The 16,420-nt window shown below is 57.0% G+C and overlaps 1 protein-coding gene across 3 annotated transcripts in view; it reads left to right on the top strand.

Annotated features, from left to right (window-relative positions):
* Positions 1–16,067, top strand: part of RAB35 (RAB35, member RAS oncogene family) — a 16,705-nt gene extending 638 nt beyond the window's left edge. Inside the window, exons 2-6 of one of the 3 annotated variants that reach the window (XM_044921006.1) lie at positions 5,321–5,371; positions 7,888–8,011; positions 12,193–12,317; positions 12,412–12,536; positions 13,807–16,067. In XM_044921006.1, coding sequence (XP_044776941.1) covers positions 5,321–5,371; positions 7,888–8,011; positions 12,193–12,317; positions 12,412–12,536; positions 13,807–13,935 — 554 coding nt within the window. In that variant the 3' untranslated portion in view covers positions 13,936–16,067. The remainder of the gene's footprint in view (positions 1–5,320; positions 5,372–7,887; positions 8,012–12,192; positions 12,318–12,411; positions 12,537–13,806) is intronic. The other 2 variants (XM_044921008.1, XM_044921007.1) reach the window with 2 other exon arrangements.
* Positions 16,068–16,420: the final 353 nt, after the last annotated feature.

Below are 16,420 nucleotides of genomic sequence, written 5' to 3' on the forward strand. Positions count from 1 at the left end.
CGCGGCCCGCGGGGGCCTCGGGGCGGGCAGGCGGGCGGGGAGGTGCCGGCCCGCGCGGGGCGGGGCTGCCCGGCGGCCGTCGGCCCTAGGGGCGCGTCGAGGGGCTGCGGGCGGCCTCGAGGTGAGGTTGGGGCACCCGGCTTCGGAGCGGAGGGGATGGGCGCGCGGGGCGCACGGGGGTCGGGGCTGGGGCTCCCGGTTCTCTCGCCGCGCCTGCCCCTGCCTCACGTGTGACCTTGGTCAAGTCGCGCGATGCATGGAGTTGAAGAGACCCGGGTTCGAGTTCTGGGACTACCAGGTTCCTCACTCTGTGACCTTGGGCAAGTTGTTTCGCCTTTGTGAGCCTCAGTTCCCTCATCTGTGAAGTGGGGACTTGCCTCGCTGGGTGGTTGACTATTTGATGAGATAAAGCTGGGAAAGTGCTTAGCGCGGAGCCTGGCGTAAAGTAAGCCCTGGGTAGATGCTAGCTATTGATGTGATTGTTAGTGCCCTTTGTAAGCCTCAGTTTCTTCCTCTGTAAACTGGGGATAATCCCAGAACCTGTCTCATGGGATGGTCTCGCACAAGGCCTGGCACATTCCTGCTGAATTATTATCTGTATGGTTCCGTTTCCCCATCTGTAAAATGGAGCTGATAGTAGAATCTGCCTCGCAGGGCTGAGTGAGTATTCAGTGAGATAATGCACACATAGTGTTGTGAACAGTGCCTGCACGGAGAGAGTGCTCAGTACGTGTTTGCTGCTACATACTGTATACTAGATGGGTACTGGAGTTGGGTCGGCCAATATTGCAAAAGGGCTCTGACCACGTATACACTCTTGGAGAGCTCCTAGCTCCCTGCACGGCATCTTCTCCAGGGCCTGGTGCAGTGCCTTGCAACCAGTAGGTGCCTAAAACACATTTGTTGAATGAATGAATCAATGTTAAGTTCCTAGAAAAGACAGGTTGGTTTCTGGGAAAGGGTGGAGGGTTTTAGAGGTGTTTGTAGTGTGGCAGGTAAGCAGGTTTATGGGGTGACCAAGAGGTCAGGGAGGCAGGCCCTGGGGGGTTTATGGGAGCATAGCTGAGGTGCTGGGATTATATGATGGGGAAGGAGGCTTGGGAGCATGCCAGGTTTATAGACCAGACCTGAGTTGAGTGTGGGCAAGGCCGTCATATGACTGAAGGCAGAGGCCAGGTTGGTGGTAGAGCCCATGGGTTGTTAAGGAAAGGGGAGCAAATCAAAGGGATTGTAGGACATTGATGGAAGAGTGTTGGGTGACACTGGGCCATAGCTGGCCATGGAAGTGAGTGGGTTTTGATCTCACTGTGAAGTTAGATTGGGGTGTGGTTGGTGGTTTGGATCTGGTGAAGGATGGCTGAGGTTTCTGTGGTTACTGGTGGAAGGGAGAGGTAAGGGGAAAAGTTAAGGGCCAAGAAGGGAGATGCAGAGTAGCTGTGGTCAAGGAAGGAGTTAGATGGGTGGAGGATGGATTCGTTGTGGTTTGAATGAGAGAAAACCAGATGAGCTGTGTAGACTCACCCTTGGAGATGGACTCTGGTTATTCCCTAGGGTCCTGAGGCTTTCCACCTTTACAGGATTTGATTTCAGCCCCGGCCTTCGTTCTCAGGGGCTGACACCAGAGTAATTTCTCTCCTTTTGGAGTTAAAGTAAGCCCACCACGGTCAGGGGTCCTTATCCCTCTAGGGCTTGTGTGTTGATACCCAAAAATGAAAAGCATAAATTCTGCAAGAAGATGCAGCTTGATGGCTTTTCTCTGTAAAACCCAGGGGATGGTTCTGGCCCCCTTTCTCACAGTACATTTTGCTTGGTGTATTGATTTTTCACCCAGAAGTCAGGTGTGGGAGAAGACTCGCTAAGTTATGTGGCTGGCTCCTAGTTCAGTCTGAGCTTGTAGAACTACATCAGGTACAGGAGTCAAAGCTGGACCCTTCTGAGCCTGGGAGATGGAAGTTCAGACTGAGCGTGGCAACTGAGGGAGAACGTCAGGCACCGCCCGGGACCGGCACCTTATGGGGAGGCTTTCTTAGGGTTTTTCAAATGATTTCACAGACGCTTTCATCTGGTTCTCACCTGCTGCCTGTGTGACTTGCCACATAAGGAAACTAAGGCTCAGAGGCGCTGACTGACTTGCCCGAAGTCACACAGCTCGTCACAGGCAAAGCCAGGAGTTAATGCACGTCGGTGCTATTCGTGAGCAGCTGGTGTCAGGCCTGGCGGGCCCTCAATGAATGTTTGCTTCTTTCTTTATAAATGTAGAGTTCTTCCCACTCTGCCACATCGTATACGCTTCTGGGATACATTCCCTCAGCTTTGCAGCTCTTCTTTATGGCTCAGGTTCTACACTTTCTCTTACATTCTTCTGATCGGCTCAGAAGTGTCACAGCATTTCATCTGAACTGTGGGGCCAGCCATCCTCATTCTTAGAACCTGGAGGCTGGAGTGGCCATCAGAGAACCAGTTAAAGCCTTTTACTTTACAGACGAGTGAGCTGAGGCTCAGAGAGAGGAAGTGACTTGCCTGAGGTCATACAGTGAGTGGGTGACTGAGCCAAGATTAAAACTGCGAACGCTTTACTCAAAGGTCTAAGGGTCTTCAGCAGTCCAGAACTGAAGCCCAGACGAGTGAGGGAACTAACTGTAAGCCCAAGGGAGGCGCAGGGCTGAGGGTGGGGACTTCTGTGGGGGCTTTTTGAGGACCAGAGCATCTGTGTAGGCCAAGAGGCAGGGAGCAGGGGAGAGCGGTGAGGGCTGAGGGGCACGTGCGGTGTTTGCCGAATAAATCGGTCTCCTGGCTGCCTGTGGTCTTTGCAGGGTAGATGGTGATGGGGCAGGACTAGTTGGGTTTCATGCCGGGTGCGGCCCTTGGGAAGCCCTTGACTTCAGCCATGGCGAAGGTAGATTGGTACCTATCACTTCCTCCCTTACGCCAGTGCTGTGGGATGAATGGAAGCAGCGTGTTTTCCCGAGGAGGCCTCTTCCAGGGATATTTAGGAGAGGTCATTTCTCAGGGCGGGTTTCTCTTCCGTTCAAAGGGAAGAGCAGTGCCGGAGCTCGGTGTCAGGCCCAGAGCAGCAGTTACGTGGTGACGGTAGTGGTCGTTCTGCAGGCGGTTTTCAGCGGCTCTGCAGAGCAGCGGGGTGAGTGCAGGGGACTCGGAGAGGCCAAGCCGGAGGGCACACTGCTGCTTCCTTGCTTCTTGCAGAGAGAGCAACTCCCCCTTACCTCTTGTATTTTTTAATTTTTTTTGAGAGAGAGAGCAATCGGTGGGGAGGGAGGGGCCGAGGCAGAGAGGGGGAGAGAATCCTAAGCAGGCTGCACGCCCAGCGCAGAGCCCGACGAGGGGTCACGATCTCACCTGAGCTGGAACCAAGAGTCAGATGCTTAACTGACTGAGCCACCCAGGCCCCCCCCCCAACCTGTTTTAGATATATGGGATCCAGATAAAATTTAATTTTAAAGAAGGATTCTGCTGCCCCCCTGAAAGTTTGAAAACCACTGCTTTGGCTTCTGTGGATGCTGTGGTCAGAGCATTCGATGGTATAGCTGTCAGTGCGATTGGCGTTTGTTTGGGCCTAAATTCATTAAGCCATGCTTTGTTGGTGTCGACTAAGTGCTGGGCCCAGCTTCCAGCGCTGTAAATATCCAGGGCAAGGGAGGCAAGATCTCCTTCCTAGAGGAACTCACAGCTAGTGGCCCAGACACAGCTTTTAGCTGAGTAAGCGGGCCCAGAAGGCTCCAGGAGGAAGCCAAGGAGCCAGCAGGCCTGATGGAGGGTCGGCGCCAGGCAGAGCACCGTGGGGACCCAGCCCAGGGCTTGGGCTCTCCTTGGGCTCAGCAGGAAGCCTTGCAGAAGCGGCGATGAGGAAGTGGCTCTAAGCAAGAGTCCTGTGGGCACGGGGGGCTGAGCAGCAGGTACCGTGGGCGCAGCACCCGTCTGCTCAGAGCCGCACCCCTGTCTTTGGGAAGGGAAGCCCCAGGTTCACTCCATGAAACAAGTTCTGGGTATCTCCGGACCACTCATTCATTGGAGGAGTCCCCAGAAGAGAGCATCAGAGAGGACTGGCCAGAGAGGTTGTCTGGGTTTGGTTAGGTTTCTAGAAACTGCATGGGAGGGGGGCGGAGGCAGCGCCCTCTTAGGCTCTGCTGGACGCCTGTGGGCCCCTCCCCACACATTTGCACTTAGCTTGGGGGCACTTGAGACCCTAGTGGAAATCTCCCGTCTAGCAGGCTGCTGCAAATCTAACAGGAGTCAGATGCAGAGGCCCCTTTGGGGTCTTTTTGTTCCACTTTCTGAGCCAGATGCAGGAAGAGTGCCCTGGCGGTATGTGTTGGAGAGAGCACTAGAGCCCCGGAGCAGACAGCCCCGGATTCCCATCTCAGCCCCGCGCTTCCCTGCGGAGGCCCCGAAGGCCAGCTGCTTAGCTTCCCGCAGCCTCAGGTGCCTCCTCTTGAGAGACATAGCTGGAATGACAGGGGCATCCAAGTGCCCTTCACACACACAACTCTGTGTGTGCCGATTCTTTCCTTCTGGGGTTGGTTCACTCAGTCGGCCTTAGGCTTGGCAGGGGTAGGGGATGGGGTGGGGGAGACAGGGCAGGTGCACAGGCTAGAGCTGCTCCTTTTGAGGTAAAGGGAAGCCAGGCTTATGGGGTTTTGCTTGTTCTTGGGACAAGTATGTTAGGGGCTGCCGTGCTAAGTGAAATGGTCTGAGCATGTGTGAGCTCTTGGGCTGACAGGTGTAAGGCAGACACCCCCTCCTCACCGATCCAGCCAGCGGTGACATCAGCAGGGGGAGGATGGTTGGCAGTTGGTTTGTGTTGTCTGGGCCTCAGTTTTCTCACCTGTAAAATGGCCTTGATGATCTCAAGGGTCCCTTCCGGGTTCACAATTCCTCATCTCATGCTGTGCACAAACTGAAGCTCCACACACGGTGTATACTTTTCTAGGGACCGTGTGTTTCAGACACACTTTGGGGCCCAGATCATTTGGCTGACCTTCCCCCTGCTTTATTTCTCTCGTCTGGTATCTTCCTCTGGTCTCATCAGCACAGGGCCTGGGCATAAGCCCCTTTCTCATCTCTCCCCACGGGACTTGGGGCAGCTTCTCTCACACCAGGACAGAGGAAAAGGTCAGACATTGAGTAGGAGAGATGTTCTTGGTGTGTGGCCGGCCAGTCAGGGAGATAAAAAGCAGCACTGAGGTGGGAGATGGGTCTGCTGAGCTTCTTAAGAGTTAGCATTTGGGTGCCATCTCCCTGAAGGACTGGGTTAGAGGGAGGGACCCATGCGCCCTCTCATCTCCTGCTTTCTCTCCTGCAGGTGTGGGCAAGAGCAGTTTACTGTTACGTTTTGCCGACAACACTTTCTCAGGTGAGTGTGCCCCCTGGGATGCTGCTGGAGTATTCTGGGTTTGAGATCCCTTTACCTGGCCAGGCCTTTGCCTAAGGTCTGTCTGGTTCAAAAAGTCCTTTTGTAAGCCCATCCCTTTTCTACCCAGAGACTTTTTGTGCCCCAGCATTTAAGGGAGGAAAAAAAAAAGTTAAGTATTACAAGTTAGTACATGCTTGTATAAAATGTCAAACAGGCAGACTCAACGAGGTGAAGAATAAAAGCTGTCCCTTCACCTGCCCCTACTCTGTTGCCCTGGGAGCCTCTGTTCAGCATGGTGTGTGTCTTCCTGACTTTTTTCAACTTTACATGTGATGGTTTGGCAACTGGCCTTCCCCTCGGAATATCAAGGACCATCTTTGCCCATCTCTAGCAGACCCCTGGTTCTTCTGAATGGCTGTGGATTTTCCTGAGCTGTGCATGGATCTACATCATTCATTAGCAGTGCTCTTGATATGTGCGTGCTTTCTGGATGCTTCTATTTTAAGTGATGCGTTACTTCGGATGCATCGTATGTTTATCCTTGTATAGAAGTGGAGTTACTAGGTCGGGGTATGGGCTTTTGAAACTGCCATCTTGCCTTTCAAAGAAGCTGTGCTAAGTGACACTCCCACTAAAGGGGTCAAAAGTGCCCCTTGTCAACTCTGATTAGTGCTGCATCTTAGTCTTCATTTTTGCTAAGCTAATAGGCAGAAAGTGCCATCACTTAAATGTGTATTTTCCTGATAGCTGGTGAAGTTGGACATGTTTTTGTTGAATATGTCAGGTTCATTGCAGAGGCTTCTGGTTGGCTTGGCCTCTCTGATCAAGGACTGAACGTGACTCTGTCATCGGAATTCGTGTGCTGTGGTTGAGCAGCAAGCTACAATTAGGAAGTGATTACGTGGTGAACACTTCCCTCTTGGTAGAGAATTGGGTTTCGCCCGACAGTAGCCCTGCGGCACCCCTGCTGGTGTGATGTCGGGAATAGTGGTCTGCCCCGTGTGTGCCCTTGGGCACCACTTAAGTCTCAGCCCATCTGTGAAATGGGACCACTCGGCGTTCCTCCCGCATAGGGTGATTGCGAGGATTACCCGAGATGCCCCGAGTCCTAGTGCCTGGACTAAGGAATCCCTCCAGAAGGAGCAGCCGGGCGTTGTTGCTGTTCTGTTCCATTCAGGGATGGTACCTACCGGCAGCTTCCCAGGCTCAGGAGCACTGTTCTTCCTTGTGTCCCTCTTGCTCTCCGCCCAGGGTCTCCCGGGCAGTGTCTCCTTTCCGTTTCTACCCCCAGCATCTTAGTCGAGAGCCCCGTTGGTTCTGGCCTGAAGCGTCATGGCAGCTTCTGCCTATCCCATACCCGACGGCCAAGTTCATCTTGCCCATACGGGGTCTCTGGCCAGCTCTTTCCTGGGGTGGCAAACATCAGCGGCCTTCTCATGTGAGCAGAGTTTATACCGGGGTTTCTCCAGCTCGGCACCATCAACACTGGGGCCCTGTGCTTCCCGGGGAGGGGAGGGGGCTACTCTGCGTGTAAGGATGTTGAGCAGCATCCCGGGGCTCCACCTGCGAGACACTGGTCGCTCTGCCTCCCACCTTCTCTCGCCTTGGAAATGGTGCCTGTTCTTTGAGCAAGGCCCAAGTGTGACTTCCTCCCCAAAGTCGTCCTTGATCTCTGCCCCACCCTGAACTTTGACCCCTCCTATATGCACCATATAGTTGGGTGTGTGTGGGTCTTGTCTGCAGCACCGCGTTACACAGTCAGCCCTAAACAGAGCATGAACGTGTGCTGTTTGTCAGCCTGGGTGGGACTAGGGCATTGGCTAGATTTTCTCTTCAACTCCATCTTTCACACAGATGCCCGAATGAACTGCTTACAGTGCGGCTCAGGCTCTGATTCAGACCCTTCAGTGCCGCCCTGCCACACACCAGAGAAAGTCCAAGCTCGTGGAAATGGCACAAAGGCCCTGAGACCTGGCCTCCGGTCCCCCTACCTGCCTCCCACTGCGTGCCCGACCTCACGTGACCCCCCCTCCCCCATTGCTATTTTTGCTACTGTCTGCTCTGCCTGGAGCAGTGTTTTCCAAAATGCAGGTCGTGACTTGTGTTAGGAAGTTAATGTTGTGGGTCATTTACAGTGTTGGGAATAGCACAGGAAAAAAAACCCAGAGTGTGTCCTGGGTCCCCCGGCACGCTCAGGCCGGCCCTTCTAATGCAAGGAGCTTGGCCCCTCCCCGGTCTCATCCTGGTTTAATTTCCTCTGTGGTGCTCCTCACTCCTGAAATTGTGGTCTTTGTCACTGTTTCATTGTGTCCTGTCTCTTGCCTTCCACCACTGAGGACTCCATCGGGGTGAGGACCTTATCTTTCTTGTTCAGGGCTGTGTCCCCGGGACCTCGAACTTGCTGGGCACAAAGAGCCAGCGCGGAGGGATTGTGGAGGCTGGGGTCCCCTGTGCAGGCGAGGACGCGGCCTGACGGGGGCGCCCCGCGGGCCTGGCTAACGTGCGTGTGTGTGCAGGCAGCTACATCACCACAATCGGAGTGGATTTCAAGATTCGGACCGTGGAGATCAACGGGGAGAAAGTGAAGCTGCAGATCTGGGACACGGCCGGGCAGGAGCGCTTCCGCACCATCACCTCCACGTGAGTCAGGCTGGCCTCCTCCTGTTCTCCCCCCTCGCCACCTGCATTTGGATTAGCATCGGGTGTCCCAAGTCACAGAGATGTCATGGGGTGGGCTCCTTGCTGGTGGAGGAGGAGGTGACGAGGTGGGCTACTTGCCCACGGGTGCCGCTGGCTGGGGGCCCTGGCTCTGGGGGCTGTCAGGACAGTACGAGTCAGCCAGCTCGCCCTCTGGCCTTCAGTTCCTCGGGATGTAAAATGGGAGAACAGGGGTGTGGCTCCCTAGGTGGTCACTCGGTGAGTGAGTGACTCTTATTCGGCCGGCCGTGCATGCTCCCGTCACCCACCCCAACTTGGGAGGAGGCTTCCCTCTTTTGAGAGGCCCAGAAGGAGCATGGGTATGCAGGAGGCCCTTGGGAGGCCTCTCCTCTGCCTCCCCAAAGCCGTTTACCGGGAGCCGGGTTCACCCAGTGGGCCGCCCTCCTTTGCAGCTGCAGCACCTTTGTGGTTCTTCGCTGTACAGAGGGGGACCCAGCCGGGGCCCCGGACAGCAGGAGTCCTGTGGACCTGTGGAGGGGCTCTTGGTTCTTGAGCTGTTAGTAGAAAAGCTTCCAGGAAGGAGCAGGGCTTTGAAGACAGATAGTTCGGAATTTATATTTCTGTTCTACTGTGTGACCTTGGGCAAGCTGCCTAAACTCTGTGCTTCAGTTTCCCAGAGGGTTTCTCCTTAGGATTGGCTTTAATGCTGAGTCCCCTGTGCCAGGTGCTCTGTGCTTGGGCTTCCCCTGGACGATCTGGTTGTGCTCGCTGCAGTTAGTACGTTCCAGATGAGGGAACTTCTGAGCGGTCCTGCTCCCAGTGGGTGGCCGAGCCTGAGCTCCACACCGTGACGTGTGCGGAGGAGGACCCGGTGTCTGGCCTGCAGTAGTTGCTGCTTTGGTAGGCCTCTCCGTTGCCTCCCCCAGAAGTTCCTGTGTACCTGGGGGCTCTTGGGAAAGTGTGTGAGTTTTTCTGGTCAGAGATCCCTTTCTTCCCTTCGGCATGGAAATGGGACAGACCCCAGGCTGCCCACTCATCTGGAGGCTCCTCAGGGTCTTGGGAGCGGTGGGACGCTGAGGGGTGAAAAGCGCCCACGGTGGTGGCTGGGAGTGTCATGGGGGGACTCTCGGGGGTGCTGGCCAGGCAGGCAGAGGGGCTAGGCCAGTGGGTGGGCTGCCCTGGTTCGAGGGGCTGGCGCCCGAGCAGCCCCTGAGCAGGAGGGGCTTCTGTCACCAGGCCTGGGCGCCACCCGCTGCAGCTCTCTCTGACTACTTGCTGATGAGCTGCCTGAGTCCCCTTGTGTCTTAGCAGTTGCCAGCAAGGCCCTAAGGAGGGCGGCTGGGTCAGAGGCTCCTTGGGGTAGGATGGATGGCACGGGCAGCCCAACAACACTGCTTGTCCAGGTCAGGAGGTCAGGGCATTGACCCCAGATGTCCTTACTCTGAGCTGGCACCGTTGCTAAGGATTTTACTGTATTTGTTTCACTTAATCCCAAATAAAGAGTCCTGTGATTATTTCCATTTTATAGATGAGAAAATCGAGGCCCAGAGAGGGTAAAGTGACTTAGTTTGGTTAGTTAGGAGTTGAATTGAGGCCCCGTTTGATGCCAAAGCTCTTGCCTTCTGGCTCAGTCCACGGCCCTGCTCTCTGCTGGCCCCACCTGAGGGCTTGGGGCTGAGGAGATGCTCCGGTGTCTCCTGTGGGTTAAAACCGCTCAGGGAATTGAGGGTGGCCGAGAACACTGGGCCCGTGGCCGTGAGAAGGGCTTTGGGCAGGGCAGTGGCCTGGGGTGCAGAGGAGTCGGGGCCACCTCGAGGTCAGCTCCTTTCAGGTCAGGGTGGAAGAGGGTAAACCGCCTCCTTCGTTCTGGTGGGGACACTGGAGTAGCTCAGCTACCGGAGGGCAACGTGGTGGTTCCGGGGTGCTCGAGAAGGGGGCAGTGCTGCACAGCGGTGGCCGGGGACCCCGGGCTCAGCCCCTGCCTGTGCTGGGGAAGCTGAGGCAGCTCCGTGGTGCAGTCCCCCGCGCACGCCATGCCGGGTGGGGGTGGGCTGGGGGGACGGAAAGACTCCACGTCCTGCCAGGGTGGTTGGAGCAGAAGGGAGCCTCGGGAGAGTTCAGGAGTGTTCCGGGGATTGGGGCGGGCAGGCTGTAGCCGTATGGCCTTTCCTGATTCAGGGCATTAAAAGAGAAACTAAAACGCGTCCTGTTAGCCTGATGAGGAGCCCTGTGGTCACCCTGTTTCTTCTGTCTCTGAGGCCGGGGTTTGCTGACCCTGGGAGGCACGGCTGGGGTGCAGGTCGGGGAGGAGTGAGTAACGAGCTGCTGGGTGGTGAGGAAGGGAAGCCCCTTTGATCCCTGGCCCTGGCCCGGGAGTCCGACCCAGACGCTCTTACTTCAGCAGGTCATTCCCCGTGGCCTCGTGGCCTCGTGGCCTCCCTGGTAAAATGGTGGCACTCGTGTCTGTCATACCGGGTCACTGCAAAGGTTAATAGGGCAGTGGATATGAAGTGTTGGGCGCCGTGCCAGGCCCAGAGCTGAGCAGGGCTGAGCGGGTGTCATTACTGGTGGTGGTGGTGACAGGAGGTCCAGAAGCACTGGTGCCCCCTCCTCAGAGCTCTGAGCCCCGATCTCGTCCTCAGACTAGTTCTCGCCCTTTCGGCATTTCTTGGCATTTCAGTAGTCTTGAACGCAGGAGAGCTTGGACATGTGTTCCTCGCTCGCACTGCCTTTGCTGGCCGGGGACAGTCGTCTGTCGCCCTGGCCCTGGCGCACAGTCCTGCCCAGCTGGGTGAGGACCTGGCGCTCCCAGCAGCAGCTGCTGGGGCACGGCCGAGACTGGTCCTGAGGGCCCGGCGCCTGCTTGGCTTCACGGTTCGGCCTCCCCAGGGCAGCGACACCGCATCCCTGGAAGGCAAAGCTGTGGCAGAACGAAGCCCCCGGGAGCCCCCAGCAGGCTTCCGAGGGGGGCAGAGACGGGGTGGGGGAGACCAGCTGGGCTGGACCCGGGGGCACCGCACAGACTGCTTCTGCTCGCGGCCCTGGTAGCCAGCTCGGGAGAGCGGGTCACCCGCTGCCTTGCACACTGTCCCTCGGTTTTCTTCCACCTGGGTCAGGGGCCCCAGCTTGTCACTGAAGGAATATTAATAATGGTGAGGAGCCCCCATTCCTTGACTGCTGGCTACTGACTGGCCCTTGTGGAAACCTAAGTTCTCTCCTTTATTCCTCGCAGCCGTCCCAAGAGCGGGTACGAGCTTACAGTTGAGGACGGAGGTGCGCCGAGGTGCCTGCCATAACTGTCCCGGGGTCCCACATCCTTTCAGCGATGGCGCCAGGGTAGCCTTTGTCCTGCAGCTGGGCCTAGCAAGTGAAGAGTTGGCCAGAGCGCCGCTGAGCCGGTCGTGAGAACGTCCCCATCCCCCTAAGGCTCTGGCGCCAGGCGTGAGGACTGAGTGCTCAGGCTGTGATAAGCCGGCGGGGGGGGGGGTGGTGTGTGCGGTCCATGTCCTCCATCCTCCTGCCTTCCAGAGCTTCTGGCTGATCTCAGGCCATAGGGTCTGCACGTTTGGATGGTGGCACCTCTGGGACACCTTCTTCCCGCTGTGCCCGGGTGCCCACACCGTCTCCACGCGCTCTCTGCCGCCAGCACAGACGGGCCCAGAGCGGCGGAAGGGAGGTGCCCATCTGCCCCCAGCGGGGTGAATGAGACGTTGGCGGGGCTTCCCAAACGGTGTGTCTTCTTGGAATGGCATTTTACTAAGAGATTTGAAGAGAGAAGGTCTTTGAATGTTAAAACAAGGACAGTGATAATAGGGCATCAAATACAAGAATTACTTGCATTTTAAACCTAAAACAAGAACTTCAAAGAAGGTTCAGGCTAGTGGCAGACTCGAACAACTTGACCGGCCGCCTCAGGGCTGCTCCCTCTTCACTGGTGCCTTGGGGACAAGCGTGAGCAACGGTGCTGCTGAGCATCCCGGCTGGCGCATGGTTCCCGGATGTCCAGCCGGGGTCACACGGAGAGGAGATGCTGGGCGTCTTGCAGGAGAGCATGTGCCCCATCCCCATCTCCTGGCCGCTGTCTGGACACGGGCAGGCTCGGTCTTAGTGAAGGGGCCACTCTTGTCTAGGCTGAAACTCTGACACAGATCCTGACCCTACAGGTATTATCGGGGGACCCACGGGGTCATCGTGGTTTATGACGTCACCAGTGCAGAGTCCTTTGTCAATGTTAAGCGGTGGCTTCATGAAATCAACCAAAACTGTGATGATGTGTGCCGAATATTAGGTGAGGCTGGACCCACCGGGGTGGGGACAGTGGCCTGGGGGGTGGCTGGGGGGGTGCTCCTGCAGGGCTGGGCTGACTTTGCTTTGCCTTGAAGTGGGGAATAAGAATGACGACCCTGAGCGGAAGGTGGTGGAAACAGAAGATGCCTACAAATTCGCAGGGCAGATGGGGATCCAGTTGTTTGAGACCAGCGCCAAGGAGAATGTCAATGTGGAAGAGGTGAGGCCTGGGCCCGAGTGGGGGCAGGGGAGGGAGTGGGGCCCAACTCTGTCCCACCGCCACAGTCCTCTTCTCTGCACGTCTAACCTGCCCAGAGTACCCAGGTGGCAGACAGAAAACCTCCTAGTAACTGCCGTTCCTCGGGGCCTACTGGGTGCCAGGCATCGTGCTGGGCCTTTTGTAGGTGTTAGCTCATATCTCAACAGTCCTCTGACCTGAGGTTCCAAGTTGAGGACTATCACTCAACTTGTAAGAGGCCGAGTCACCCTGAGCCCAGCCACGCGGGGTTCCCGCTCAGTCGTCAGCCTCACTGCCCTCCCTGGCCCCACCCATTACCTCTTCCTGCTCTCAAGGCTTTCCTTGGGGCCTTGGCTTCCCTGCAGACACCTGGTTGCCTCCCTGTGGCCTCCAGAGTTCGGGTGGGCACCTGCTGCGAGTCCCCCAGAGGCTGCTGGGGAGACAGGTCCCCCACAGAGCAGCTGAGCTTCTGGCCCGGGGGCAGCTTCCCTTCCGCTAGGCCTGCTGGGAGGTAGTTGTGAGCCTGTGGGAGAAAAGTGGGACCTTTTGCCACAAGCCCAGGCAGGCCATGCTCATAGCTTTAGGTGAGTCCTGCCCCACAGTGTGTGGAATCTAGAGACCCAGGGAAGCCAGGATCCCCCACTGCATCCTGGACACCCGATGCACAGTGGCAGGGAGCCCGGGTGCCTCCGAGTCAGCCTGGGATCACAGGACGGGCCTTTCTGTCCACCTTGGGTGGTGACTTAAGCTCTCTAGGTTGCACCTGTTCCTTCTGTAGATCGGGGTGGGGTGAGGGTTCCTGCCTCCTGGCTTGCGAGGAGTAAGTGAAGCAAATTATGTTAGGTGCCTGATACCTTTCCTGGCAGAGTGGAGGAGAGGATGTGGGTTGGCAGGTGGAGTTCCACTGGGTCCTGGCACCACAGGGACATCTTGGGGGCCTGGAGTGGGCAGGCTCTGGGTCCCTCTGGCCCGTCACTGGAGCTGGGGCGCCTTCGTCTTGTCCGGATTCCAGCTGGAGAGGTTCTTTCTCTCTTTTTAAAAGAAAGGCTGGAAAATCCCTGAGATTGATTTCCCCAAGACACAGCTCATGGGGCTTTGATGTTGTTCCTTTTTGACCTTTAGAAATTATCAGCTCCTTTTGGAAAGGGTCTGGGGCCATGTGTACAGAAAGCCCTGAGGGTAGGAAGAGCAGATGGGGAGCGGGCCCTGGGCACCGGGTCTGAGGCCCACCCTGCCTCCTTCGTCCTCACAGATGTTCAACTGCATCACAGAGCTTGTCCTCCGAGCAAAGAAGGACAACTTGGCCAAGCAGCAGCAGCAGCAACAGAACGACGTGGTGAAGCTCACGAAGAACAGTAAACGGAAGAAGCGCTGCTGCTAGGCCCCCCCGGCCCCCCCCAGCCCCCCCGCAGAGACTGCGCTGTGCCTGCTCCCCACCCGCGGCCCGCGGGGCTCCTCGGGGACAGTCGCAGCTTCGTGCCGTTATTTAAAGAATTCTCTCCCCGTTTTTGTATCGGGAGGCGCCGTCGGCACTTCCTCCCCTCCCCCCGTGAGTGCCAAGAAGGTGTCGGACGACCTGCCCTTCCCTTCTGGTGCCCCCGGCCCGGGCACCTGGGCCCGGCGAGGCCGCGGCCAGCCGAGCAGACTGAGGACCCAGAGTGTGTACATACGTGTATTGCTTTAACCAGCCGCGTCACCCTCGTCACCCTCGTCCTGCTCTGGCTTTTGCCTCCTTCACGCCAGCCCGCTGCAGTAGACCCTCCCGTCCGTACCCCTCCCCATCCCATCTTCCGGCCGGTGGCTTCCTGAGGAGACAGGCTCGAGTTTTAGCCACACCTTTAGCCAACCTGGGCTGGTGGAGCGGGCCTTCCTCATAACGTGTTCTCTCCTACAGGCTGTCGCCTTCTGTCCCTGGCACGTCAGGTCGCCCCCTCTTTCGGGGGGCCTGTGTCGTGTCTCTTCCCAGCCCAGCTCCCCCCCCACCCCCGCCGCCACCATCATCTGGCAGCTGGGGGAAACCCGGCCTGGAGGTAGGCTTGGGGGCTCCCATTAGAGGCCTAGCCTTTTGGTCACCAGATTTCTTGTCCTGCCTTCTAGATGCCTCTGAACTACAACCCCAGGGAAACCGTGGCTTTTAACTTATACCAACCTGTTTCAGTTCCAACAGAAAGGTAGGGGTGTGTTTGTGCAGGGAAGGGGGCTTGCAGGGGCACCGAGGTGCGTTATTTTAACACATAAAGAAAATGAAGCCAAATCAAATGAATTAAGTTTCTCACACTTTCTCTTCCTGAGGTCTGGTTGGCACAGCAGCAAATGTTGTGGCCTCCCCGCTTTGGGTCCAGTGTTTTTAGAAAAATTGAATGGCTTCCTGTCATCCTGGGGCTGGGTCTTGGCAGAGCAGCCTCGCCTTCCTGGCCATTTCTTGGTGGGAGAGGAGAACGGGCCTCCCGCCCTCGTCTGTGTCGGCCCAGGGCTTTCCACAGAGCTCCCAGGTCTCCGTCGCGGCACCAGGCAGCCGTGGATGTGAGGAGTGGGTGCCAGGCGCTGCTGGGCAGTGGGGACGTTGCCTGAGAGGTGGCCGGCAGGTGGACCCGGATCACTGGCGGGACTGGGAGGATTTGTTAGCGGCTGGGAAGGATGGCAGCCCGGGGCTGGGAGCCAGCCAGCTTTGACTGTGGTGCCCTGGAGGAAAAAGCCAGGGTCATCTGCACTTGATTACTGTCCCCCTCGGGACACTTCATTCACCTTTCCCCTAAAAGGATCACGTCACCTGGGAATAATTTATTTCAACACCATGATGTGTTTTGTTAGATTTCTTTTCCTAGGCGAATTCCAGGCAAAGCCCTGATTGGACAATCACATCACAGATCACACTGCAGATTTTCCATGTTAACACTGTTGATGGGTTTTCAGTCAATGCTGACCTGTCTCTCCACTTCCCCAGACTGCCAAAAGCCTGCGCTTCTCTGGGAGCAGGCCTTCACTGGAACTACCTGACGAGGTGGGGGAGCTCGGGGCCTGGGGAAGCGGGGCTGCGGAGGGTGGCCGCGGGGCCAGGAGCGAAAGTGTGGTCTCCGTCCTCAGGGCTGTGCTGGGTGACCAGAGGTCCTGTGCAGGACGCAGAGAGCTCGAGACTCCTGGGCGGGCAGCGTTCTCGACTCTGAGCATTCACGTGACGTCAGTGTGGCAGTGCTTGCAAATTCAAGCAATAAGGGGAAGGGGCCCTGGAAGTTTCCAGCCTGGGCTAGAAGACACTATGGCTCTGGCAACTGGACGTCCAGACCCAGGTGGTGGGGTGATTTTGGTGACGACAGTGTGCCTGTCCCACTGAGTGTTACACGCATGAATGGGGGGTGGGGGTGGGGGGCTCACAGGGCTGGACTGACGTCCTGGTGGACCTGATGTGAAATTCCTGTCGAACAACAAAACTTTTAAATGGTTTGCTAGGATTATTTCTGTATTGAAAGTTTCTAATTATGCTTTTTAAAAAAATACTAAAAATAAAGGTTCAAGCTGCCAAATTTTCTTCCAGGGTCTGTTTGCTCTCCTCCAGCTGTGCTCAGGGTGGGCCTGCCTTCTTGCCACCCACGGCATCCAGCTCTTGTTTGTCCTGGTCTGAGTCCAGCACAGGGGCCTGTTGAGGCCCAGGGACGCTTTCAGGAGCGAAGTTTGTTTTCTCCACAAAAGGCTGGTCCAGGTTGAGCTTCCCCCCACCCGCTTCAGCGCAGAGGTCGGGGGCGCGCGTGGTAAGATGGCAGGGGAAGCGCCGTGTTTATTCTCCGCGCGGCCGGAAGGATGCAGTGATTGCTCTCTGGCTCCGAGTTCCTGCGTACGGCCTGCCGAGGCTCGGGAAGCAGGGCGGGTGT

Source organism: Neomonachus schauinslandi, chromosome 14 (genome assembly GCF_002201575.2).
Source record: "Neomonachus schauinslandi chromosome 14, ASM220157v2, whole genome shotgun sequence".
NCBI lineage: Eukaryota > Metazoa > Chordata > Mammalia > Carnivora > Phocidae > Neomonachus > Neomonachus schauinslandi.